This window comes from Micromonas commoda, chromosome 8, assembly GCF_000090985.2.
Source record: "Micromonas commoda chromosome 8, complete sequence".
NCBI lineage: Eukaryota > Viridiplantae > Chlorophyta > Mamiellophyceae > Mamiellales > Mamiellaceae > Micromonas > Micromonas commoda.
In genome coordinates, this window is record NC_013045.1 from 1 (window position 1) to 25,553 (window position 25,553).

Sequence of the window (25,553 nt, forward strand, 5' to 3'; positions counted from 1 at the left end):
ACCCTAAACCCTAAACCCTAAACCCTAAACCCTAAACCCTAAACCCTAAACCCTAAACCCTAAACCCTAAACCCTAAACCCTAAACCCTAAACCCTAAACCCTAAACCCTAAACCCTAAACCCTAAACCCTAAACCCTAAACCCTAAACCCTAAACCCTAAACCCTAAACCCTAAACCCTAAACCCTAAACCCTAAACCCTAAACCCTAAACCCTAAACCCTAAACCCTAAACCCTAAACCCTAAACCCTAAACCCTAAACCCTGAATCATTAGGGTTTATGAACCCTGAACCCTTGAACATACCCTCAACAAACCCTACCCTAGGGTATACCCGCAACAAACCCTCGACCCGAAGGTCACCTGTTGCCGCGAGCGAGGAGAGACGACCGATGAGGATTCATATCGTGTTACTTACAATCTCTATCGCGAGATACTACGCCTACGCTGAGAAGTGCTGCGATCACTCGTCCACCGTGACGCCGTCATCCAGCTCCACATTGCAGCCCGCCGCTCTGAGCTCGCGTATCTCTGCCGGCACGCTCGTCAGCTTGTTGTCGTCGAGGTACAACTTCTCCAGCGACCTGAGCTGCCCGATCTCTGCCGGCACGCTCGTCAGCTCGTTGTCGTCGAGGAACAACTCTGTCAGCAACGTCAGCTGCCCGATCTCCGCCGGCACACTCGTCAGCTGATTGCCGTAGAGGTACAAACTCTTCAGCGATGTGAGCTGCCCGACCTCCGCCGGCACGCTCGTCAGCTCATTGTCTCTGAGGCTCAACACCATCAGCGACGCGAGCTGCCCAGTCTCCTCCGGCACGCTCGTCAGCTCATTGTCGTCGAGCCACAACTCCTGCAGCGACGTGAGCTGCCCGATCTCAGCCGGCACGCTCGTCAGCTGATTGCCGCTGAGGAACAACTCCGTCAGCGATGCGAGCAGCCCGATCTCCGCCGGCACGCTCGCCAGCCGATTGCCGCTGAGGCCCGACTCCGTCAGCGACGCGAGCTGCCCGATCTCCGCCGGCACGCTCGTCAGCTGGTTGTCTGTGAGGCCCAACACCTCCAGCGACGTGAGCTGCCCGATCTCTGCCGGCACGCTCGTCAGCTCATTGTCGTCGAGCAACAACTTCCTCAGCGACGTGAGCTGCCAGATCTCCGCCGGCACGCTCGTCAGTTGGTTGCCGTAGAGGTACAACTCCTGCAGCGCCGTGAGCAGCCCGATCTCCGCCGGCAGGCTCGTCAGCTGATTGTCGCTGAGGTCCAACACCCTCAGCGATGCGAGCTGCCCGATCTCCGCCGGCACGCTCGTCAGCTGATTTTCGGTGAGGCTCAGCTTCACCAGCGACGTGAGCTGCCCGATCTCCACAGGCAAGAGCGTCAGCGCATTACGGCTAACGTTCAACTCCCTTAGCGCGCTCAGGCGCCCAAGCTCAGCTGGCAACGCTGCGGTCAGGTCAACGTCTTCCAAGTCGAGCTCCACCACCCGGCCGTCGTTTTCCATCGTCACCCCTTCCCAGTGCTCCGGTTGCTCGTCCTCCGGCCACACCTCCTGCAGTTCAGGGCACATTGCACGCCATGTCCGGAGCACTCCGATGTCTCCCTCGTCGTCGAATGTTCGCGTCCCGTCATCCTTCGACGGCTCGGAAAGCTCACGACTGTCCCACCCGTCGGGCGTCACGTCCGGGTGCTTGTCCAGCCAAGCCTGCACGAACTGTCTCACCACCCAGTTCGTCACCACCTTCGTGCTGCTCAGGGCGCGACGCGTGAGCGGGTCCTTGGCCCCGTTGCGATCAAAGTGCGCCAGGACGGCGCCCCTCTCGTACGTGTGCCCCGATTTTACCACCATCACCGGGTCGCGGAACATGGTTCGCGTGATGGGGCACAAGAACTCTTGGGGCTCGTCCTCGAGATCTGCGAGATCTGCGTCGGGGGCGTCGGGCTGGTCGCCCCGTGTGCCCGCGGAACGCCGGGTTCGCACGCCGGCGCTCGTGTATTCCGATGTCGGCTCCGATGCGGCGGACGTCTTGCGCCGCTTGAAGGGCCACATCGAACGAACGTCCGGGGTTGACCCTGGCTGCGCGCTCTGCAACACTGAGCTTTCGCGTGCGTTTCCTCGGAAGAAGCGACGTGAATCTAGCGACGTGATGGCAAGTGGAAATTTTCTGGCCCACATGTGACGATGTGCTAAGCCAGCTAGCTAAGATTACCTACGACTAAATTATCGTCATTTGATACCCCATCCGTGCGTTCTCTTCCCTGAGGATCCTCGTCGCCACAATCCCAATCACAGCGGCGAGTGCATTGAACACGGCTGCCACCCAAAACACCAACCGGAGGTTATTAATTTCCTTCTGCTCGTCCTCTGTTTCCGTGGCCGCTGCTGCGAGCCCGTTCAAAATGCCGCTACCGATTGCCATCGCAAAGTTATACACAGCCAGGTTGAGTCCAAACCTCTCTGCGCCGAACGATCGTCTCACGATTGCAGTCCACGATGACATTACGGTTCCTTCAGCCAGTCCAACTCCAATAGCTGAAAACATCCTGGATGACGACGAGGTTCTCTCGCTGCCCGCGAGCGCCGCCATGGACACAGAAAACAGGCCCCCACCAAATGTAAGGAACACGGATCTGGGTGCGCCAAACGAAAGCTCCACGACATCGGACGCCCATCCCGCGCCGAGTCTGCCGAAAACGTTCCCTAGAGAGAATGCCACAACCATGTTCGAGAGTCCCTTTCTTGACCCCGTCAACACGTGAGTGAAGGAACCCGCCTCGTTCACCCAAAGCAGGGCCGTGCCTATGGTACACGCGACAATCACGAAAATAACCCAATACAGAGGTCTGCCGGCTACACCTCTTAGGTACTGCCATGTGGTTTCGTCCTCGCCATCATCTGTTCCATGGGTCGTCGCGTGAAGGTTTGCGAAACTTTCCATCTGTGCCCGAGACATCCCGCCATCCTTGCTCATTGTCGACATCTCAATCCCATCGCTCCGTTCGCGACTTCCGACCAACTCTGGTCCTTCTCCTTCCTCACCTTCTTCGCACACGACTCGCCGTGCCTTGGATTTGTCGCCGTGGCGAGCGTCCTTCAAGAGAAGGGCACCCGCGATGCACACCACGGCAGTCACGTACCCGGCGCCCCGAAAGAACGATGGAAGCGCCGTCGGAACGCCCGCGAAGTGCGACCTGTACACCGTCGCGAAGAGCGCCGCGCTTCCTCCGAAACCGCTCAGCAGCAAGCCGTGCGCCTTGCCCTGGTTCTCCTCGCTGAAGTTTCCCACGTTCGCGTCCAGTGAACACATGAACGCGGTGATGCTTCCCTGCCCAACGAGCCAGAGGGCAAGTGCAGCCGCACTCGGCGATCCTCCCGAGGACGCGACGTTCGCGAGCAAGTGCCACCCGGAGAAGAGCGCGAGCGCCGCAACCGCGGACATGGGTCGCGATCCGAGACGGTCGACGAGGAATCCGTTATGAAACGCGATGTTGATGCCCATCGTGCCCACCGTCTCCGCGACGCCCAAGGACTCATCCGAGTTCCACCCTGCCACCTCCTTCAGCGTCACCCCCCATGCTGTGACTGAGTAGAGGGTGCCGGCGCATAACTGCATGCACACACCGAGGAATAGGGACACCCACACATGATTCGCGCCCAACGCTCGCGCGGCAAGGTCCCTCATAGCGCCCGGCGGGCACCGCCTCGGGTTGTGGAGGAACGACGGCTTTAAAAAACCTTCATCTTGCTTGGACGTGCCAACTCGAAAGTCATAGCTCGGTGACACGCGTGAGGATGGAGGCTGGCGAGGATGGGAGCGAGCTGATAGGTCAGCTCGCCGCGCTGATGGAGCAGCTCACCAGGGGTGGCGGGCTGGAGGGGATCCCGCAGGAGCTGGTCGAGGCCCAGCGCGCGGACCGACGACGGCAAAAGGAGATTGAAGATCGGCGAGTCGCCGAGGCCGCATCGGCTGCGGCGAACGCGCCTCCAGAGAGGGTTTGGTTGGATGCTGTGATGCCGTCGATCTCGTGCCTGTCTTGCATTGATGAGATGCTCCATACTGGCGAGGATCTTTGCCCCCGGTGTCGACGCGAGGGACGAACCGGCGGCGGGGATCTACCCCTCGTTGTTAAAGTCGCGGTGCTCTACCAAGCTGCCGACTGGAACAGGAGAGAAACCATCTCGAGGATCCTGGAGACGGACGTGGATGTCGACCAGGTTTCGGCGCAGGATGGTGATGGTCGCACGGCATTGATGGTCGCCGCCTCGTCCGGTTCCTTGGACGCTTGCCGCGAGCTGATTCGGCGCGGAGCCTCGGCGCGTGCGATGGACGCCGAGGGGTTGACGCCGCTTCTGCACGCGTGTTGGGGAAGAAGTCCTGGTTGCGTCAAGGAACTGCTCGAGAGCGCGGGCGCTGACCCGAATCAGGCGGACTTTTGCGGCGAGACCCCTGTGATGGTAGCCGCACGGCTCGGCGATGTGGAGTCGCTCAACTTGCTCATATCGCACGGTTGCGATCTCAGCCTGCGAGATGAAAATGACTGGGACGCTCTCGGGAAAGCGAAGGCCAGGGGCGGTCGCGCGGAAATCATCGACGCGATTGAAGGGGCTCTAAGAGCCGCTGAGGAGGGGACCGGGGATGAGGAAGACGCGTACGACCCGGACGAATTGGACTAGCTACTAGGATTAGATGTAGTTCGAAGCTTAAAATAACAAGACTACGCCACCTTTGCCCTCAGATCCTCGAGCTTCTTCAGCACCTCCGAAACCGTTCGGTCCATGTCCTCTGCCACGCGCCTCTGCGCCTCGTGCGGCAGGACGGTGTACATCTCGCAGAGGTCCCCGTCGATCACATCCTTGACCGGGAAGTAGCTGCTCCTGAACGCCAGGTGGTCTCTACCCAGCAGTGGCGGCAGCTCCTGGCGCATGTGCATCTCCAGGTGCGTGCAAAAGTCCACATCCTCCCTGTTCCCAAAGGGCATCAACGCGCCCAACGTCCCCATCAGCGTCGCGTAAATCATGCTCTCGAGCCCTCCAGCCTGAAGCGTACCCTTGGTCAGCGCGCAGACAGTCTCGCCGACGTGGAACTGCGTCACCTGGTTGATCTTGTGTGACGCGCCGTTCAGAGCTCCCTGGCCGTACGCAGTCTTGCCGCCGGTGGGATCCTCCTCAATCTCATCCGAGACATCCTGCGCCAGGCGGCTGACGAAGACGTTGCCAAACCTGTCGCCGCCCGCGATGGTGTCGTAATCGAGCGGGCATGCGGCGGTGACGTGTCTGGGCTGGACGTCGTCAGCGACGATGTACATGCTCCCATCCTCGCGCTTGTACCTGACGTAGTGAAACGACTCCTGCACGTCACCGACGTAGATCCTCTCACCTTGCGCATGAATCGTCTTGATAAAGTTGGGAAAGTTGCGGTTCTCAACCTTGCGAAGCAACTTTTTCTTGCCAAAGTCGTACAGGCGAAGCGTGTTGCCAACACCAACGAGCAGTCGCCCCTTGAAGCCGCACATCGCGCCGGGAACGCCGTCGAGGGGAGTCTTGTGAAACAATTCAATCCCGCCATCCTGAGTGTACCTGTACAGGTGTATGAATCCACCCTCGCTGTCCCTGGGAGAGAACGTCAGGCTCACCGCAGAACCCACCGCGAGGAACAACTCATCAGCCTGAGGGAAGTACACGTGGCAGCAGCACAGGGCCGCCTCGTTGCCCGTCATCTCCACGATTTGCTTGGTGGACGCCGACGCCGGGTCGACGATGCGGACGCACGACGCCCACGACCCGGGCGGTGCCTTTGGGGCGCCAAACTGCTCCGCGGGAGTCATGGTGACCTCGTCCTCTTCTTCATCATCCTCCTCGCCCTCCACGTCCATCTTGGTGTCTTTCTCACCCGCCGCACCCTCGAGTCCGGTGCGCTCGTCGTAAGGTACGGACGACTGGTCGCACTCGACGACGGCGAGCGTGTTCCTGTCGACGTTCACGCTCATCTGTCTCGGTGTGTACCGCAGCTTGCAAGTGCGCTGGTTGAACTGCTCCCCCAGGCGCTCCACCGCGACGATCCTGAGCGTGTTGCCCGCGACTGCGACGACACCCTCGGGACAGGCGTCGGAAGAGAACGGCGCGGCGTGTTCGAGAGGCTCGTACGACAGCGGCGACAGGGCAAACCTGTTGGCGAGGTCAAAGTGGCCGAGCCAAGGCCTGGAGGACAGAGCCATCATCGCAGCCTTACCCTGCACGGACACCGCGCTCAGCTTGGGCGGCCTGGCACCGAGGAAGCGAGCGCGGGTGTCGCTGAGCTGCCCGGTGACCGAGTCAACGTCGGCGCGGAGAAGCACGCCGTTGGTGAGGCCGACGTTGAGGTAGATCGAGCCACTACCGTCGTCACGGAGCATGAGCAGCGAGTTGGGTGCCGCCGCGAGCGCCTGGACGCCCATGGTCTGCAGACAGTCCTCCGCGCCGAGGGAGAGGATGCGAACGGTGGAGTCGAACGAGCCCACGGCGAGGAACCTGTTCCTGAGATGGCCCTCTGGAACTGGTCCAATGTCCAGGCACGCCACGTCTCCGCTCGTTTCCAGCTTCTCAACCTCCATGAGCTGACCGGTCTGATCAAGCTCAAAGTAAATGAGCTCGCCGCCGGACAGCGCGATGATGACTTGCCTCGCGTTTGTGGTCACTCGGGTCACCGTCTTCCTGCCGGGCGTCCTCCATTCGTTGATTCGTTTATCCGCGCGGATGTGCCTCAAACCGCCGGGGTGCACCTGCAGGAGCGAATCATCCCCAAGCAAAGAGGCGCTCAGCGTGGGCACAGTACCCAGGAATCCGCTGTCGCTGACCTCTTCCACGGTCTCACCGATGGACAGCACGAGGGTGGCGTTGGTGAATGAGACGACGATGTACGCATCAAACTCATCGCTCGCGCTCTTGCGAACGGTGAAGACTGCGTTTGGGTTACCCGGTAGGGGAGACACCGCCATCTCCGAAAGGGCAACACCCTGCCGAAGAACCCTGAGCGTGGACCTAGGGCCCGTGCCGCACAGGGCGTACAGCTGTGGGGTCTCCTCCGCAACGAGATTATGACACTGCATGTCGAGAACCGGGCAAAGGGACTCAACGTCGTCGATGGGGTGAAGGTTTCTCAGAGCCCTGGGCTCGAAGAAAACGGGCTGGTAGCCCTCATCCGTCTCCACCAGCGTCGCCGAGCTTGACTCCACGTCGTCCTCGTCGTCGCCGATGCCCTGGAACTGGTAGAGAGCGTGGTTCCCAAACTCCGAAGCCGCAAACAAGAAACCCGTCTTTAGCACGCAGATCGAGACGCAGGGAGGGATGGTGTCGAAGTACTTGATCTTCACCTCGCTCACGAACTCCGTGCCCTTCTGATACTCCACCGTGACCTTGTAGATGTCGCCGTACTCGGACTGAGCAAGGAAGAAGAATTGCTGCTTGGTCCGGTGGGTGGCGGAGGAAACGATGAGGACGCCGCGGTCGCCGCTGAGCGCGTTCCTCCGGGGGATCACCGCCCGCACGTCGGGGTGCCCCTGGTTCTTGTAGATGATGAAGTTTTCGGCGCACACGAGAACGCCGCCCGGTCCGTCGCCGCCGCCGGGCACCGCGATGAGATGATTCGCGCCGTTGTCGATGGGTTCGCTTGACTTTCTCGCCACGTGGTTCAGCCCGAGGTCAAGCTCGTAAAAGGTGAGGTGCTTCTGCGCCTCCGCCGCGGCCTCGCCGGTGCTATCCTGGTCGGCGTCCGCATAATCCAGCTCGATCGCCGCGAAGACGGGGTTGTCCAGTCCGCAGTCCAGCGCGGCGACGTGGAACGCCACCACGTGTGACTTGTTAGCCTCGAGAGGGGACGAGATCGTCAGATTTGCCTCGGTGTCCCTGTTCAGCACGTAGACCAGCTTGGCCTTCTCGATGGCCGCGATCATGATGGCGCGGCCCTTGGGATCCACGCACAGGAACTGCCCGGGCACGATCCTCCGGCACCCGCTCTTTCCGAAAGTCTCCTGGTGCACCTTGTCGAACCGATTCCTCTCTTTGTCGTACTGCAGCACGACAATCCGGCCGCTGTCGCTTCCGCACACGAGGTAGTCCCTGTTCGCGCCCGTCAGACGAAACGCGGCGAGGGAACGGATGACGCCAAACACCTCCGTGCTGACGATCGTCTGCATCTTTCCGCTCTCGTCGGGCCTGAGCAGCTCGAGCACCTTGTTACGCGACACGACGATCTCCTGCGCCTTGGGGGCGCTGAAGTTGCCGTATACCGCGCATTGGACGCCGCCTCCCTTCTGCAGGGTGAGGTTGTACAGGAACATGGTCTCTTACTTCGTCGCCCGTGCGACGCGCAGAACACTGAACCGGCTCCGACTCTCCCTCGCGCCGACCTCCGTCGCGCGCCTCGCTATGATCAGCCCCTGGGGATTGGCGCCCAAACAATCAATCCTCGAGGGTTTTGCAGGCGGCAATTTTTCTCGCACACTGCGGGGCAGTCAGCTTCGGCTCTCACAGCGGAGCGAGACTGGCTGGGGAAACTCGCCTCAGTCCCGCCGACGAAATTCTCGAGTTGAGTCCCACCTCCCGACACTCGCGGCTGCGCACGGACGGAGAGCGCCTGGCTTCGGGCTACCGAGCCGAATCGCGATGCTTCCTCGCATCGCGTCCGTGGTCTCCAGGGGTCTGGTCAGGGCGCCCGGATGCGTCCGCAGCGGGGCTTCAGCGCGATGGACCGCCCTCGGGACCGAGTGTCGGGGATACGCGTCGGTGGGCGATTGGCGCGTCGCAGCGACTGCTGGAACGGGCGATTGGAAAAACGCGCCCGCGACAGGCTTCGCGGCATCACAGGCATGGTTCGGCGACGGTCGGGAAATGCGAGGTTTCCACGCGTCTGCGGCGGCGGAGAAGGCGAGGCCGCAGGAGGAGGAGGAGGCGATGGAGGAGGATAAAAATAAACAAAATTCTTTGAGGGGAGACGCGTCGTCGGGAGAGTCGACCACGATGACGGAAAATCCGGGCGCTCCGGGATCGGCAGCGGCGGCACTGACGCACCCGCATGAGTTCATGATTCCCGTGCGCGCGTACTACGTCGGCAACGTCATAGACTTCCACGAGATGGCCAAGCGCCTGAGCTCCTACCCGAAGGAATTCTTCAGGGAGTGCATGGTGGTTCGGATGACGCCGAGGAAAGGCGCGGCAGGCAGCCGGGGCGCCGGCGGCCTGAAGGGTGACTTCGAGGGGCTCAACGTGAACGAGAGCGGTGGGTCCGACCTGGACGCGTCGTGGGGACGCGCGGACCTGATGAGCAGGTACTTTGTGGTGTACAAGTACGGCTCCGTCGTCTTCTTCAACATGGGCCGACGCGAGCGGGACGAGTGCCTCAAGCTCGCCCGATCGTTCACCAAGACCCCGATCGCGGTGCCGTGCACGGACGACTACAGGGTAATGGTTCGGCCGGGTATGGAAGGATGGGCAGAGTTCGCGGCTGACCACGTGGTACTCAAGCGGCTCGACCTCAACAACATATCCGTCATAGGAACCGTGCTCGCGCAGACGGTTGCGCTGGAGCACCACGAGCTCAAGGTGGACAACATGATTGAGATCTTCAGCGGCTTGAACAAAACAACGGAAGAGACTGGGGAGATGGATATATCGAAGGCCAGACTGTTCAAGCTGGTGGCGGAGAACAACAACACGCTAACCGAGCTGGTGACAAGAATGAGGCTCTTGGGAAGGTCGGACACGGCGTGGCAGTACTCGCAGTACGACAAAGTGTGGTCGGGCCTGCGCGCGGACTTCGAGCTCGAGGAGAGGTTTGATCACCTGGACTACAAGTTGAACCTGATTCAGACTCAGTCCAAGTTCTACTTGGAGATTCTGCAGAATCGGAAGAGCGATACGCTGGAGTGGATCATCATCGTGCTCATCAGCATGGAGATCTGCGTTTCGCTATATGACATGTACTCAAAGCTGGGATGAGGAGGACGCGTACCAGCCAGGTAGCACTATTCAAGCGTAATTTCTAAACGATAAAGCTACATCTATTGCAGCCCGAACCCCTCCGCATTCGCGATTGCCACGGCTAGGCGATCTCTGAGTTTTTCTTGGCAATCATACTCTGGCAAGAGAAGGACATTGAAACACGTGTGCGCAGTGGGCAGGTGTTCAGTATCTGGCCCGCTCCTCTGTACGACGAAAGGCAAGTTCTCGAGGCCTCCGACCGGTGCGCGGTCGCAGCCCGTCGCGAAGAACAGGAGACGCTTCTGATCGGCGATTGGTAGCGAGTGCACCACCGACCAAAAATCTCTGATGGCGCGGTGGTCAGCATCAAATCCGCCGTCGTACTTTGTGACTCGCTCGAGCGCCTTCATGTCAATCTCCGGGTCACCGCACACGAGTAGCTCGAGCTCGGTCGGGGTGAACAACCCAAGTGCCGGGCCGCCGCAAACCTGCTCGAAACCGGCTTTGAACGCGCCAAACTGCGCAGATACAGATTTGTCCAGCGCGTGTTGTACGTAAAGCTTCACAAATTCTTTACGGTTCCCACCAGTCACCGCCGTGTGTTCACCTCCAGGCTTCAACTCTGTCGTGAGCGTGCGGCCCGTCTCAGCGTCGAAACGTTCTACGACGAAGTCGCGATAAAAAACCTCCTCGATGTCGTCCCCGTCATAATCAAGCAGCGTTTGCAAGCCTTCACCAAGGGATGGCGACAGCTCGCACAGATCAACGAGCGTGGGCTCCATACCGCACAAGCGTCGATACGCCACAGGGGGCAGGTGCACGTCGAGGCAGACACCGTTGTATATGGCTAAACCGAGCGCGGCGCCGAAGAGCCGGAAGCGAGCGAGTGACTCGGCAGACACAGACGCTGCCGGGTTGAACCAGTGGTACCGCGACTCCTCATCGAGCGTGAACATCGGCGGCGCAAGAGAAGAATTCTTGTCCTCAGACCCGTGCTCTGAGAACTCTACAAAGGTCCGGGCATCCTTGAACATCTCCCGAACCATCAGCTGAAAGAACTCCTTTGTCACGCCGCCCTCGTCAACACCCTCCTCCTCGACGCCATCAGATTTGAACTTTATCCTGAGCGGCTTCTTGAGATCCGCTGGGGTCTTGGAAGCGACTGCGTCGAGCGCATTTTTCAAAAGGTTGCCACGCTCGATGACGAGCTCCAGGAACGGCGCGTCCGGGCTGCCAAATGGGAGGTCGTTCGAGAACTGACCGTTCTGTATCGCACTCAAGTGGCTCATTCGCATTTCGTGGCGCTTCTGTAGGTTTGCCTCTCCCTGCAAGATCCTGCCTTTCGCCTCGGCGGTGAGCAGGAACGGGAGCTGGCAAAAAGTTACCAACTCGCCGGGACGGAGGCACGCCGGATACGAGTTCATCCGGTCACCACCCCATGTTCCAGTACCGAGTCCATCCGCATCCAGCTGTATCAGTCGCATGTACTCTTCCCGAAGATTCAGAGAGTCGCTTAACGACTGACTGTAAAACACAGATGCTGGGACGATTGGCTCCCCGGTTTGTTTTTGTCTGATTTCATTCGCCGCGTGGAGCATGCCCAGCATCTGTGCCGCGCGAACCGCAAATACGTCCATGCCACCGCCTGGAGAGGTTCTTCCCGAGGGTCCGATTGAACCCACCAGGCCCCTTCCCTTGTGATGTTTCCGAGCGAGATCCTTGCCCAAGCTCCTGGTCAGAAAACCCATGAGCGGTGATACCAGCCTGCGTTCAAATACGTCTGCATCGATATCTGCAGCGAGCCACGGTATCAGCAAATCACCAACCCCCGTCGCCGTTAGCTGCTCGGTCACCGCCACTAACCGCGGCACGAGTGTGTCGCCCAATGCGGGGTCACCGTTGAGCGGTGACATCCAAAGGACAATCATCGCTGCGACGACCACGCGCGTGTCATTCACATCCTCCAAGTCGGTCTTGGCGCGCTGGAGTGCGTCGAGTAGCGCTTCCAAGAGTTTTGCCGACGCGTTTGCGAGTGCGGCGATGATTTCAGGACGGCCACACGAGCAAAGTGCCGAGTACACAGCCTCGACACTTGTCACGTCCAGCCCCGAGGTACGAGCATCGCTCTCACTTTCTTCAGCGAAGCGTGGAGCCGCGAACCCCTCGACGATGAACCCGGGGGAAGAGAACACGTCTTCCACGGCTCTAATCAGCTCAGGTACGATCCGATGGCACTCGTCGGCATCCACCTCTGGGTCAAGAGCTGTGATCGACTCGGCAAGCTCTAGAATAGGAGGAAGCTCGATGGCTCGGAGCGACCATCCGTGAGCACCAGACCACGGCGCTCTGCCACGCGTCGTGGCCGCCCCTTTGCCAGGCGCCACAGCCGCAAACGTGTGGTCTCCAGCTGCGACGGCGTACAGAACGTCGCGTCCGGCGGGAAGACCCGCGACTTTCGCGACAGCAGAGACAGCCGCGCCCCCACCCGTCGAGAGTTTCCAGACTCCGTGCTCCGAGGTTCCCGCATCGCCGAGCTCGTGTCCGAGCTGTCCCTGTGTCCTCGCGCCCCAAGTGTAAACGCATCCACCTTCGGTCACCGCCACGGAGTGCTTGCTTCCCGCGGATATTTGGAAAACTTTCTCATCCCCGAGGAGAGCGCGATCGATGATCGTCGGAGTCAACACATCGGCCGTCGCCCCGGTCCCTGCGGGTCCGCTGCTTCCCCGTCCCCACGCGAGTAAGACACCGGATCCACCGCCGGCGATGGCGAGGGTGTGGTCGCCCCCGCACGCGATTTGCTCGCATCGAACCCCTGCGTCATCCAGCGCCTGAACCGGCGTCGGCCTCGAGCGGTTATCGACATCGCGGTGACCCAAGGCACCGTACTTTCCCCTTCCCCAGGTGTAAACCCTTCCTGATGCGCTCAGAGAAGCGCTGTGGTTATCACCCGCGGCGATTTGCGCCACTCCCACGCCCCACAGCGCATCCACCAATCGGGGAACGTCGCAATTGAGTCGGTCCCCGTGTCCAAGAGCACCGAACGCGCCCCGGCCGAAAGAGAAGACGCGGCCGTTGGCAGTCAGCGCGAGCGTGTGTCCGGCGCCGCACGCCACCGACGTGAACTTCACATGCCCGCTCCCGACGAGGCGCGGCATCATCGACGCGTCCGCCCTCCTTCTTATGAGGCTTTTAGCGTCACCCTTGGACGATGAATCCCGCGGCGGACCCTGTCCGAGCTGCCCAAACTCTTCGTTGCCCCACGACAGCAGCACGCCGCTCGTCGTCACAGCCGCGCAGTGTCGCTGCCCACAAGCTACAGTCGCGACTCGTGGCATCGCGTTCGTCGTGGCGGTCACCTCCGGCGGATCGATTACCGCCTCCCTCAGCCGCGTGGGTGCGCTCAGCGCTTTACCTTCGCCGGAGCAGTCGCCGAAAGCGTACACCTCCCCCGCGCTCGTCACGGCGACGGAGTGCCTCGCACCGCCGGCGACGTGTGTCACGTCTCTTCCGTCCAACGATGACACCGACCTCGGCGTCGGATACGCCTCCGCAGCTTCCGAGGAATCTCGGGACGTCGGCGCACCAAAGCCTCCCGCGCCAAAGCCGAGCTGCCCGGCGTCGCATCGTCCCCACGCGTAGAGCGCCACGTGCCGCTCGTGCAGATGTCTCGCCGCCTGTAGCTCAGCCGCGCGCCTCCTCTCCGCCGCCGCGGCTATCGCGGGACCCAGTCCGTGCCCTCTGCGACGCCCCCGGGCTCCCGTCTCGTCCAGGATGCGCGTCGAACCGTGATGCGCGGGACCGAGAACGAAGGAAGCTGACGCGACGTGCGTCATCACCGTGTCGGGGCGCCGTGTCGGGGCGCCGGAACTCGAGCACGAGGCGGGAGGGTGCGGCGGCGGGGAGGGTCGACGCGTCGGTGCGGGTGCGCGAGTTGGGAGCGGCACTCGCGTCATTGACGACGCCGAGCGAACGGACCTCTGGTCGTCGACCGGCGCTGTGCCCCGAGCTCTTCTGAACGCATCGTCGCCTCTGACAGCCGAGCGGGAGACGTCCGGGAGCGCGGCTCGCAGGGTTCCCGCGAGGTCCCCGTCGCGCTCCTCGTCCGAGTCCGACGATCCCGGCTCCATGTCGCCCGTCGAACCCTACCGCATCGTCTTGGACGCGCTCCGCGACCCGGAGCCCGCGCGCTTGACTGTGCCAAAATTTCACGGAACGACTGGGCTGCCGTGCTCTTCACAGCTTCATCAAACGAAGTGCCACAATTTGCCCGATTAGGGCGTGCCCCCGCTACCATTAGCCACCGCGAGCCATGAGCGGGGATATATCGGGTTCCGACGCCAACTCCGTCAGGAGCGGCGTATCGGACCCCGCGCTTGATGAAGCGTCCATCGCTGACACCGAAAGGTGCGCCGTCCCTCCGTTCGTCCTCAACCCAGGCGCGACCTCCGCTTGATTCCAAAAATGTGGCCTTCTTTTGGGCGCCCAAAACGCTGACTCCTTCCCACATCCGACCCGCCTTGTCCTAGCAGTGAGACCATGGAGCTCAACCCTTTCGCGATGCCCAAGGGAGACACGGTGGAGGAAATGCGCGAGACGCTTCGGCGCATGGAACTCCGGGAGAAGGCCCATCAGCAGTCTCTCAGCGTGTTTGAGAAGACAACCTTCGTGTCTCGGCAGGGCGGGACGATGGCCGCCGCGCTCGCGGAGGTTTCCTCACCCCGCGGGATCGGTGACGGCGAAAATCTCATAGGAGGCACGCGCACCAACGAGGAACTCATCGCGGATACTCTGCGAAGGGGCGAGGGCCACGGCAGGGAGAACCTGAAAGACTTCATCTCCAAGAAGCGGGAGATCTTCCTCACCCAGATGTCGCTCGACGTCAAGCAAGCCGAGATTCGCAAGCTCGAGGAGCGCGCGCTGCGCAGGGAGGAGGCACTGACTCGATCGGAGCAGATGTTGGAAGAGGATGCGCTGCGTTTCGAAGGTTTCCTGAAGGAGAACGACCTGAAGGTACAGGAGGCGATCCGCGCGGGCGAGGCGGAGACCAAGCAGAAGAACGACCGCGTGCAGGAGATTAAGCGAATCAACGCTCAGATGACCGTGATCAAGACCGAGCTCTCCAAGACGAGGGACAGGCTGGACGACTGCCGCAGGTACAAGACGTTCCTCGATGACATCACGGACCCCGAGTTCTTCGCGGCGGTTGGCGACGCTAAGCGCATGCGGCGGGAGGAGAGGCGCCGGAAGAGACAGGCGGAGAGGGACGCGTACGCGGCGATGGTGGACGCCATCGGTTTGGCGGACCAGGAGATTCCCGAGAAGGAGCGTGCCCTGGAGGAGGCGAAGCGGAAGGGTCGCAAGGCTGAGGCGGCGGCGCAGCTCGAGCTCGAGGCGGCGATCAAGGCTGCGCAGGACGCGAGGGAGGCGGTTGACGCGGAGCCCTCACCCCCGGGGACGCCGGAGAATGACGACTCGGACAGCGAGGTGCCGATGTACTTCACCTCCCCGAGGCAGCTCCCGGAGATCTACGGGCAGCTGGAGGAGGCCAACCTGTTCCTCATTCAGAACGCGCAGGAGACGGAGGACATCTTGGAGGATTTGAAGAACAAGGAGAGGGAGGTCCGGGCGAGGATGGATGCCGAGAACGCGTCGCTGAGGACGCAGGTTGAGCAGCTCGAGGCGCAAATCGAACGCGAGGAGGCCAAGGCTGACGCGCTCCTCAACGGGGCGGCCAAGACGCGGAGCAAGAAAAAGTCGGGTCCCCTGTCGAACGTCGCGCCGGCGCCTGGTTCCGACGTTTCGTTGGAGCGGCTCGACGAGAAGACGGCGGAGGTGTACGCCCGAGCGGGGTTCGCGCCGGATCCGTCCATATCCACCATACAGATGTTGACGAACATGGAGATGCGTTTGGAGCGGTACCTCGCGGACGCGGACGTGATGCCCGCGGCGTTCGTGGCGGAGGAAGAGAAACGTCTGGAGCGCGACAGGCGAGCGAAGCAGAGGATCATCAACCTCGAGCTGGAGAAGATCGCCGCGGAGGAGCGCAGGGCGAAGAGCATCGCCAAGGCGAACGAGCCCGTGAAGAAACGCACGGGCAAGCCCCTGATGACTCGTTCGCTTCCGCCGTCGAGGAAGAAGAAAGAGGCGACGGAGAAGCTGGACCCAGAGGTGGAGGAGCTCAACAGGTTCTTAGCGATGGACTTTTGATTGCAAAACTCGACCAGGTCCCAGCAGCTGCTATACTCAAACTCCATACGAGGAAATGATGCCATCGCCCGCCGACGCCTCCAAAGTGCTCGGAACGTCGCCAAGATTGGCGAGGACGTAGCTGACGACGCGGGCCGTCGCCCCGTGTGCTCAGAATGCAAAAGAAAAAGAAATTTGCACCCTAGCAGGTTCGAACTGCTGACCTCGAGCTTACTAAACGCGCGCTCTACCACTGAGCTAAGGGTGCCCCTGAGGGGCGATCTCACCTAATCGGCAAGGTTTAGAATTCGTCGACCGGTATTTCCGGCGAGGATTGTGCTTCGAATGGTGATCCATGGAATTTTGGAAATATGAATCAATTCGGATAAGATCGTGTCCGCTCTTGCTAGCAGGAACTGCTGACCTCGAAACCTCTCTGATTTGCTCCAGTTCGATGCTCGCGCACGGGGTAGGCGTGGGTGTCCGAGCCCGCGCTCCCTGGCCCGGATCTCGCGGTCATTCGGGATCCCAAAGCAGGCGTCGTCGAGCCGTTCGCCGAGCAGCACAACCCGCAGCGCTGAGGGTGCTCGCGATGGGGACCACCAAGCAGAGAGATTTCAGGTTCTGCATAGACAGAGGCGGCACCTTCACCGACGTGTACGCCGAGGTTCCCGATGGTTCCCCCCCATCGGAGGGCAAAAAGTCCAGCTTCCGCACGCTCAAGCTGCTTTCGGAGGATCCCGCCAACTACGAAAGCGCTCCGAGAGAGGGGATACGGCGCATCCTCGAGGAGGTGACGGGCGAGACGATCCCGCGCGACGCGCCCGTGCCCACCGACCGCATCGAGTGGATCCGCATGGGCACGACGGTCGCGACGAACGCGCTGCTGGAGCGCGAGGGCGCTCGATCCGCGCTCGTGGTCACCGAGGGGTTCGGTGACCTCCTCGCCATCGGAAACCAGGCGAGGCCCGACATCTTCGACCTCGAGATCAAGCGACCGAGCCGGCTGTACGAGCGGGTGGTGGAGGCGGCCGAGCGCGTGAGGCTCTTTTCCGGGGTTGACGGAGGAGGTTCTTCAGAGTCCGAGGCTACTACGGAGGGACTCAAAATCGTGACCGGGGTGACGGGCGAGGCGATGCTGGTGGAGCGTCCACTGGACGTGGAGTCGCTCCGTCCCAAGCTCCAGGCCTTGCTGGACGAGGGGATACGCTCGCTCGCGGTGGTGCTGATGCACTCGTACGCGTTCCCCGACCACGAAGCGGCGGTTGGGAAGTTGGCTGCCGAGATGGGCTTCACGCAAGTCAGCCTGTCCTCGGCGCTCGTGCCCATGGTTCGCGCGGTACCCCGCGGCCACACCGCGAGCGTCGACTCGTACCTCACGCCGTGCATCCGCGAGTACCTCGACACGTTCCTCCGGGGTTTCGACGACGGCCTGAGGGACGGGGTGAAGGTGAGCTTCATGCAGTCAGACGGCGGCCTCACGCCGGCGGAGCGCTTCACGGGGTACAAGGCGATTCTCTCGGGTCCCGCGGGCGGTGTCGTCGGGTACGCGATCACCACCAGGGCGGAGACCACCCAACCGGTCATCGGGTTCGACATGGGGGGCACGTCCACGGACGTCTCCAGGTTCGACGCGACGTACGAGCAGGTGACCGAGACGGAGACGGCGGGGGTGACGGTGCAGGCGCCGCAGCTGGACATCAACACCGTCGCCGCGGGGGGAGGATCGAGGCTCACGTTCAGGTCAGGGACTTTCAGGGTCGGACCGGAGTCTGTTGGATCCCAGCCCGGGCCGGTGTGCTACAGGAAAGGCGGCGCGAACCTCGCGGTGACGGACGCCAACCTGCTGCTGGGCAGGGTCCTGCCGGAGTACTTTCCCAAGATTTTTGGCGCCGACGAGGATGAGCCCCTGGACGCGGCGTCGACGCGATCGGCGTTCGAGGCTGAGGCCCAAAAGATCAACCGGGAGCTGGGCCTCACGGGCACGGACCAGGAGATGAGCGTCGAGGAGGTGGCGCTGGGATACGTCAAGGTTGCCAACGAGGCCATGTGCCGACCCATCCGCCAAATCACGGAGAGCAAAGGTTTCGACACGGCGTCGCACGTCCTCGCCGCGTTTGGCGGAGCCGGACCCCAGCACGCGTGCGCCATCGCCAGATCCCTCGGCATGTCCACGGTGTTTGTTCACAGGTTTTGCGGCATCCTGTCCGCGTACGGCATGGGATTGGCGGACGTGGTCGCCGAGACGCAGCGGCCGTTTGCGGGCTCGTACCCGATGATTGGCGGAGGAGTTAAAGGAGTTAACCCAGCCCCCGCGGACGCGAGAGCCGCCGCGGACGAACTCGCCGAACGTTGCCTTTTGGAGCTCGTCTCGCAGGGTTTCGATCGCGAAGAAGAGTGCGAGTGCGAGGTTTTCCTCAACCTCAGGTACGAGGGCACGGATACGGCGATCATGGTCCCCGAGCCGGAGGATGGCGATTTCGCGAGGGCGTTTGGCGAGAGGTTCGAGCGGGAGTACGGCTTCAAGCTCGTCGGCCGGGACCTTCTCATAGACGACGTGCGCGTGCGTGGGATTGGCAAGTCCACGTTGCTTCAGCGCGTGAAGATCCCTAATCTTAGCGAGGGGAAGTTCCCTGGGAATCTCCCGGACCCTGATTCCGTCGCGCGGGTGTACTTTGAGGGTGGATGGAGGGAGGCGCCGGTGTTCTTGTTGGAGCAGCTCGGAGCCGGCGCTTTGCTGGAGGGACCGTGCGTGGTCATGAACGGAACCGCGACGTGCATCATCGAGCCCGGCTGCGTCGCCGAGGTGACCGAGTACGGCGACCTCAAGATTGCCGTGGATGTGGTCAAAGATGAGAAATCCAAAGACGACGAGAAATCCACCGAGGTGGTCCTCGACTCGTCCAAAAAGGACCAAAAAGACTCGTCCAAGATCCCCGACGCCGTGCAGCTGTCCATCTTCAACAACCGGTTCATGGGCATCGCCGAGCAGATGGGTCGCACGCTGCAGCGCACCAGCGTCAGCACCAACATCAAGGAGCGTCTGGACTTTTCCTGCGCGTTGTTCGGCCCGGACGGGGGCCTGGTGGCGAACGCGCCTCACGTCCCGGTGCATCTAGGCGCGATGAGCGAGACGGTCCGATGGCAGCTGAAGCATTGGGCCGAGAACGGGGGACTCGACGAGGGGGACGTTCTGGTCACCAATCACCCGAGGGCGGGGGGCAGCCACCTCCCCGACATAACCGTCGTCACTCCGGTGTTTAGAAACGGCGAGCTCGTGTTCTTGGTCGCGTCCAGAGGTCACCACGCGGACGTGGGCGGGATCACCCCCGGATCCATGCCCCCGTTTTCCCGAACAATCGCGGACGAGGGCGCGGCTATCGAGGCGTTCAAGCTCGTGCGCGGGGGAACGTACGACGAGGAGGGTATCACCGCCCTGCTCACGTCCCCGAGCACGGGTTCCCCCGGGACGCGCAAGCTGGCCGATAACCTGAGCGACCTGAACGCGCAGGTGGCAGCCAACCGGCGCGGCATCGGTTTGATCCAAGAGCTCATGGACGAGTGGGGGGAGCGGACGGTGACGGACTACATGGGCCACGTGCAGGACAACGCGGAGCTCGCCGTGAGGGACATGCTCAGGGAGGCGGCGGAGCGACTCGCGTCCCGCTTTGGGACCGTGCCGGGTGACCCGAGCAAGGTTGCCCTAGCCGCCGAGGACAAGATGGACGACGGGAGCGTCGTGCGACTGACGCTCACGCTGGACCGGACGGAGGGCGGCGCGGTGTTTGATTTCACCGGAACGGGCGGCGAGGTTCTCGGAAACTGGAACGCGCCGCCCGCGGTGACGTGCGCGGCCGTGATCTATTGCGTCAGGTGCCTCGTCAATCAGGAGATCCCGCTAAACCAGGGATGCCTGAAGCCCATCGAGATCATCATCCCGGAGGGGAGTTTCCTGTCGCCCTCGGAGACGGCGGCGGTTGTGGGCGGCAACGTGCTCACCTCCCAGCGCGTCACCGACGTCTGCCTCGCCGCGTTCGAGGCGTGCGCCAACTCGCAGGGGTGCATGAACAACCTCACCTTCGGCGATGACACCTTCGGGTACTACGAGACCATCGCGGGCGGCGCGGGCGCCGGGCCCGCATGGGACGGCGCATCCGGCGTGCAGTGCCACATGACAAACACCCGCATCACCGATCCGGAAATTCTGGAGCGAAGGTATCCGGTGGTGCTCAGGCGGTTCTCGCTGCGTCGCGGGTCGGGCGGTGCCGGCGAGCACGCGGGGGGCGATGGCGTCGTGAGGGAGATCGAGTTCCTGAGGCCGGTGACGGTGTCGGTGCTGACGGAGCGGCGCGTGTTCGCGCCGAGGGGAATGAACGGCGGCGAGGACGGCTTAATGGGACGCAACACGCTGATGCGCGCCCTCGACGGCAAAGAGGTGAACCTGGGGAACAAGAACAGCGTGAAGGTTCGCGCGGGAGATCTGTTGAGGATCGCGACGCCGGGAGGAGGCGGGTTCGGTGCCAAGCCCAAGGAGAAGTGATCGATCGATCGACGCAGGTCAGGTGTCGAAAGCAAAAAAAGGGCGGCCAAACGATCGTAACGGTTCGTGGAGTTCTACATCACGTGAAAAAACCCCGAAAGGGCGAGGGTTTTAAAGGGGAGCTCACGAGACTGCATGTGAAAGCCCATCGCTCCATCGCGCGCGTGATTGAACGAAATCCAGTACGGTCGCAGACCACGTTTTCCGGTTCGGAGAGCACCCAAAATTTGATTTCTCAAGAGACCAACTCCGTACGTTTTCTCCGGCCACAGAAACCAGCCGAGACGAGTTATCACGCTACGTTCCGGAAATGGATTAGGGATTTTTTCCCGCAGTGCCATGGCAACAGGAACGTATGCGTATTGACCCACACGATCAGCCCGGCAAAAAAGAAGAGTAGGGATTTTTCGTCGAGCACGACCCCTCGGCGACCCACAATCGCCCGAAAAGGTCCAAAAAGCGTCTTGACGACGGCACGAGCAGGATAAATAGACTAGAGCACGCCGCCATAGAAATGGAATATTTCACCCTGATCCGGGACCGACGCGCTCGCACTTCCAGGCGCGCATCCACAGCGCTGCCGAGTTCGCGCACCGTCCGCGGCTCACCCAACACCCTTCCTCGCCGACAGCGCGAGCCAGGGTCTCACGAAGGAGTCACCGGCGCCGCGTCGCGCCAGATCCTTCTCCGTGAATTAGAAGGATGGCTGCCCAAGACAAACGCGGCAGCACCCTTTTCGTGGGCGAGGACCCCTCCGTGAGCGCGCCTCTCAAGATCCACGAGAAGCCCATCGAGGATGTCATCGCCGAGTTCCAGACGAACGCTGAGACCGGTCTCTCCGCCGCCGAGGCGGCGAAGAGGCTCGAGGAGGACGGCCCGAACGAGCTCGAGAAGCCCCCGCGCGTCTCCCTCCTCGTCCTGTTCCTCATTCAGCTCAATTCCGTGATCATGTACCTGCTCATGGCCGCGGTCGTGGCGTCCGCCGCGATCAAGGCCACCGGCGACGACAAGGACAAGTTCCTCTCCTACGTCGACTCCATCGCCATCTCCATCATCATCCTGATCAACGCCACCATCGCGGCGGTCACCGAGAACAGCGCCAACGACGCGCTCGAGGCTCTCTCCTCCCTCCAGTCCCCCATGTGCACCGTCATTCGCGGCGGCGAGGAGGTTTCCATCGAGTCCAAGAACATGGTGCGCGGTGACATCGTCAAGCTCGGCACCGGTGACGTCGTCCCGGCCGACTGCCGCTGCATCAAGGCCAACGACTTCCGCGTCAACGAGATGCTTCTCACCGGAGAGCCCGAGGATGTGGCCAAGAACACCAAGATCAAGGCGCGCGTCCCCGGCCAGCCGGAGAAGCTCACCGCCGACAACATGGCCTTCTCCTCCTGCAACGTCAAGGCCGGTACCTGCATCGGCCTCGTCGTCGCCACCGGTATGCGCACCCGCGTCGGTTCCATCGCCGCGCTCCTCAACGAGAAGCGCGACGACGGCGCCGAGGAGAAGGGATTCGCCGCCAGCAAGTCCTTCGCGGCTCTCGACAAGGACGGCGACGGCGCCCTCACCTACGACGAGGTCACCGAGGGCCTCAAGATGCGCGGCATCAAGATGTCCGACAACCAGATCAAGGACATGTGCGCCGAGCTCGACGCCAACGGCGACGGCAAGATCACCATCGAGGAGTTTGACGACTTCTGCCTCACCAAGGCGCCCCCCCCGGCTGCCAAGGCGAAGAAGGAGGGCTGCCTCCCTGACACCAAGGCGGGCCAGACACCGCTCCAGGCCAACCTCGAGGCCCTCTCCATCAAGCTCGGTTACATGGCCATCGCGGTGTGCCTCGGCGTGTTCATCGTCGGCGCCTCCATGGGTACCAAGGATCCCGAGGACCCGGATGTTCCCTCCTGGCTCTTCATGATCATGGTCGCCGTGACGCTCACCGTCGCCGCCATTCCCGAGGGTCTGCCCCTGTGCGTCACCATCGCGCTCTCATCCGGCTGCGCCAACATGGTCAAGGAGAACGTGCTGATGCGCAAGATCGCGGCGGTCGAGACCCTCGGGTCCGCCTCCATCATCTGCACCGACAAGACCGGCACCCTCACCGAGGGTAAGATGACCCTCGTCGCCATGTACGCGGGCAAGGTTGACTACACCGTCACCGGCAAGGGTTTCGACCCCACCGTGGGCAAGATCACCACCACCAAGGGCGATGAGCCCGCGAACGACGCCGGCGGCGTGCGCGCCACCCTCGGCTCCGCCGTTCTCTGCTCCAACACCACCCTCAAGCTCGAGACCGACCCCGACTCTGGCCTCGCCAAGTGGACCCCCCGCGGTAACTCCTCCGAGGCTCCCCTCGTCGTCGCGGGCCACAAGTGCGGCATCAAGCTCGAGGACCTCGAGGCGAGCCTCACCCGCGTGTACGAGATTCCCTTCTCCTCCTCCCGCAAGATGATGGTCACCATCACCAAGACGACCGGCGCTACCTCCCTCAGCCACGTCGCCGCGTCGGGTGAGCACACCGCGCACGTGAAGGGCGCCCCCAACTACATCATGGAGAAGTGCACGTCTTACATGGCCGCCGACGGATCCATCGTCGACTTCGACGAGGCTGCCAAGGCTGAGTTCACCGCCAAGGTTGACGAGCTGTCCTCCCAGGCGCTCCGCGTGCTCGCCATCGCTACCAAGGATCTCGGTGCCAAGCTCCCCTACGGCGAGGAGGAGGAGACCGATGCCAAGTTTGACAAGATCGTCAACGGCCTCACCCTCTGCGGTCTTTGCGCGTCCATCGACCCCGAGCGTGACGGCGTGAAGGATTCCGTCCTTCAGTCCCGCCAGGCTGGCGTCCGCGTCGTGATGATCACCGGTGACTACCTCAAGACAGCCATTGCCATCGCCAAGAACATCAACATCCTCAACCGCCACACCTTCACCGAGGGCAACGGCGAGGCCACCGACTGTGGAGCTCTCCGTCCCCACAAGGAGGGTGAGTACCTCTCCAACCCCGAGATTGACGCACTCACCAAGACCACCTCCGTCTTTGCCCGCGCCAAGCCTGAGGATAAGCTTGAGATTGTGAAGTCTCTCCAGCGCCAGGGTTTCGTCTGCGCGATGACCGGCGACGGCGTCAACGACGCTCCCGCGCTCAACCGCGCCGACATCGGTGTCGCCATGGGTCTCGAAGGTACCGAGGTCGCCAAGGGTGCCTCCGATATGATCCTCACCGATGACAACTTCTGCTCCATCGTCAAGGCGATCGAGAAGGGCCGCACCATCTACGCGGGTATCCAGAAGTTCGTGTCCTTCATCATGTCCGTGCACTTTGCGGAGGTGCTCCAGATTTTCCTGTGCATCGTCTCCTCCATCCCCGTGATGAGGCAGCCGCTCCAGATTCTTTTCCTCATCTTGGTCACCGATCTTCCGCCTTCAATCGCGCTCGGCTTCGAGCCCGGTGAGGCGCTCACCATGAAGCGCGCGCCCCGGCCCAAGACCCAGCCCATCGTCATGAACTGGATGTGGCGCGGTATCGTCGCCAACGGTCTCATCCTCACCGTGTGCATCTTCTACACCTACATGATCGCGCTCTGGGCGTACGCCGGTGCCTTCACCTCCGACGAAATCACCGATCCCACCCGCACGTCGTGCGCCATCTGGGAGAAGGAGAAGATGACCCCCACCCTCAAGATTGATTGCGGCCTCTGGACTGGATGCAACACCTCCGCGGCAGCCGGCGACGCGCTCTACAACGCCGCGTGCACGACCGACTACCTCAACCAGTGGTCCTCCGTCATCGGCACGAGCGTCGCCGAGACGGCTGAGGCTAATGCCGCCGCTGCGATCACCGGCGCCAACGGTGCTTTCTACACGCCCCACGGCAACCCCGACTGCGCCGTCTGCATCGAGGAATCCATCCGCCGCGCGCGCACCGCCACTTTCATCTCCCTCGTGTGGGCCGAGGGTGTCCGCGCCTACTGCAGCCGCTCCTTCGAGAACCCCATCTGGGTCAACATGTTCTCCAACATGAGCATGAACAAGGCTGTGTTGCTGGCGCAGGTCACCCTGATCATCGCCCTCTACCTTCCCGGCCTCAACCACGTCCTCGGCCTCTACGTCGACGAGATTCACGGCTGGGGCTGGTTCATCGCCTTCCAGGGCGCCGTCGCCTGCGGTGTCGGCTGCGAGCTCTACAAGTACATCGCCAAGCAGTTTATCGTGGAGGCAGAGCTCGCCGGATACGAGGAGGATGAGGATGGTAATGTCAAGGGCTCTGTCAAGACGGACGAGGTTGCCATCACCGTCGACAAGTAAAGACTCGGCAACGGGTTTGGGGAGAGTGTTCGCCTGAAGAGAGGGCGACGCTCTCGTAGAGAGAGTTGATAACCTAGATAAAGGGGACTCGGACCCTCATGACGTAATTCTTTCTAAGTGCTATGCAAAAGTAATGCATCGTTCCAAAGCTCATTTCTTCGAGGCGCTCGTAGACGTTTCTAGCTAGGATCCTGACAAAGAGATGGGACTTTTTCGTGACAAACCGCAACCCTGAATCGTGAGTCAGCAGGGAAAAAGCGTCTAATTTTTCCGTCCCCCCGCGGCCTCGGGACCTCGGTGACGTCCTCCCAGCCTCCAGACGCACACTCAACAGCGCACTACAACACTTACAGGTGCGTCGGAACGGCCCCTCGCGTCCTGACACGCAACCTCCTCGCCCCGTCTGCATCCTCCTCTCCCGCCCGGAGATCGGCCCAAAGCGCGGCAAAAAGCGAACAACGGGGAGCTGAGTAGATATTTTGTTCGCGATCGGCGCGCGCATTCGGGTTGCTGACGCTCTCCCTCTTCTCCAACAGAAACGACCGCGCACGCGGCTGTTTTCGCGCTTGTACAAC

The 25,553-nt window shown here is 62.0% G+C and overlaps 9 protein-coding genes across 9 annotated transcripts; 5 read left to right on the plus strand and 4 right to left on the minus strand.

The window, feature by feature from the left end:
* Nucleotides 1–461: 461 nt before the first annotated feature.
* On the minus strand, nt 462–1,496 carry MICPUN_84418 (predicted protein; the record flags this gene model as incomplete). The annotated part of the gene is made up of 1 exon (XM_002508028.1): nt 462–1,496. One exon carries the CDS (start codon nt 1,494–1,496, stop codon nt 462–464), a length of 1,035 nt encoding a protein of 344 aa, XP_002508074.1.
* A 712-nt stretch (nt 1,497–2,208) lies between these two features.
* Nucleotides 2,209–3,675, minus strand: MICPUN_112715 (major facilitator superfamily; the record flags this gene model as incomplete). Its single annotated transcript, XM_002508029.1, has 1 exon — nt 2,209–3,675. One exon carries the CDS (start codon nt 3,673–3,675, stop codon nt 2,209–2,211), a length of 1,467 nt encoding a protein of 488 aa, XP_002508075.1.
* Nucleotides 3,676–3,785: 110 nt separating this feature from the next.
* On the plus strand, nt 3,786–4,633 carry MICPUN_60434 (predicted protein; the record flags this gene model as incomplete). The annotated part of the gene is made up of 2 exons (XM_002507736.1): nt 3,786–4,566; nt 4,617–4,633. 2 exons carry the CDS (start codon nt 3,786–3,788, stop codon nt 4,631–4,633), a joined length of 798 nt encoding a protein of 265 aa, XP_002507782.1.
* Nucleotides 4,634–4,676: 43 nt separating this feature from the next.
* Nucleotides 4,677–8,308, minus strand: MICPUN_107017 (predicted protein; the record flags this gene model as incomplete). Its single annotated transcript, XM_002508030.1, has 1 exon — nt 4,677–8,308. One exon carries the CDS (start codon nt 8,306–8,308, stop codon nt 4,709–4,711), a length of 3,600 nt encoding a protein of 1,199 aa, XP_002508076.1. The 3' UTR covers nt 4,677–4,708.
* A 979-nt stretch (nt 8,309–9,287) lies between these two features.
* Nucleotides 9,288–9,965, plus strand: MICPUN_84119 (predicted protein; the record flags this gene model as incomplete). The annotated part of the gene is made up of 1 exon (XM_002507737.1): nt 9,288–9,965. The coding sequence occupies one exon, from the start codon at nt 9,288–9,290 to the stop codon at nt 9,963–9,965; it is 678 nt and encodes a 225-aa protein (XP_002507783.1).
* Nucleotides 9,966–9,989: 24 nt separating this feature from the next.
* Nucleotides 9,990–14,074, minus strand: MICPUN_60437 (E3 ubiquitin-protein ligase; the record flags this gene model as incomplete). Its single annotated transcript, XM_002508031.1, has 1 exon — nt 9,990–14,074. One exon carries the CDS (start codon nt 14,072–14,074, stop codon nt 10,028–10,030), a length of 4,047 nt encoding a protein of 1,348 aa, XP_002508077.1. The 3' UTR covers nt 9,990–10,027.
* Nucleotides 14,075–14,483: 409 nt separating this feature from the next.
* On the plus strand, nt 14,484–16,154 carry MICPUN_101714 (predicted protein; the record flags this gene model as incomplete). The annotated part of the gene is made up of 1 exon (XM_002507738.1): nt 14,484–16,154. The coding sequence occupies one exon, from the start codon at nt 14,484–14,486 to the stop codon at nt 16,152–16,154; it is 1,671 nt and encodes a 556-aa protein (XP_002507784.1).
* Nucleotides 16,155–16,725: 571 nt separating this feature from the next.
* Nucleotides 16,726–20,673, plus strand: MICPUN_113348 (oxoprolinase family protein; the record flags this gene model as incomplete). Its single annotated transcript, XM_002507739.1, has 1 exon — nt 16,726–20,673. One exon carries the CDS (start codon nt 16,726–16,728, stop codon nt 20,671–20,673), a length of 3,948 nt encoding a protein of 1,315 aa, XP_002507785.1.
* A 702-nt stretch (nt 20,674–21,375) lies between these two features.
* Nucleotides 21,376–25,123, plus strand: MICPUN_94794 (p-type ATPase superfamily; the record flags this gene model as incomplete). Its single annotated transcript, XM_002507740.1, has 2 exons — nt 21,376–22,125; nt 22,405–25,123. The coding sequence occupies 2 exons, from the start codon at nt 21,376–21,378 to the stop codon at nt 24,976–24,978; spliced, it is 3,324 nt and encodes a 1,107-aa protein (XP_002507786.1). The 3' UTR covers nt 24,979–25,123.
* Nucleotides 25,124–25,553: the final 430 nt, after the last annotated feature.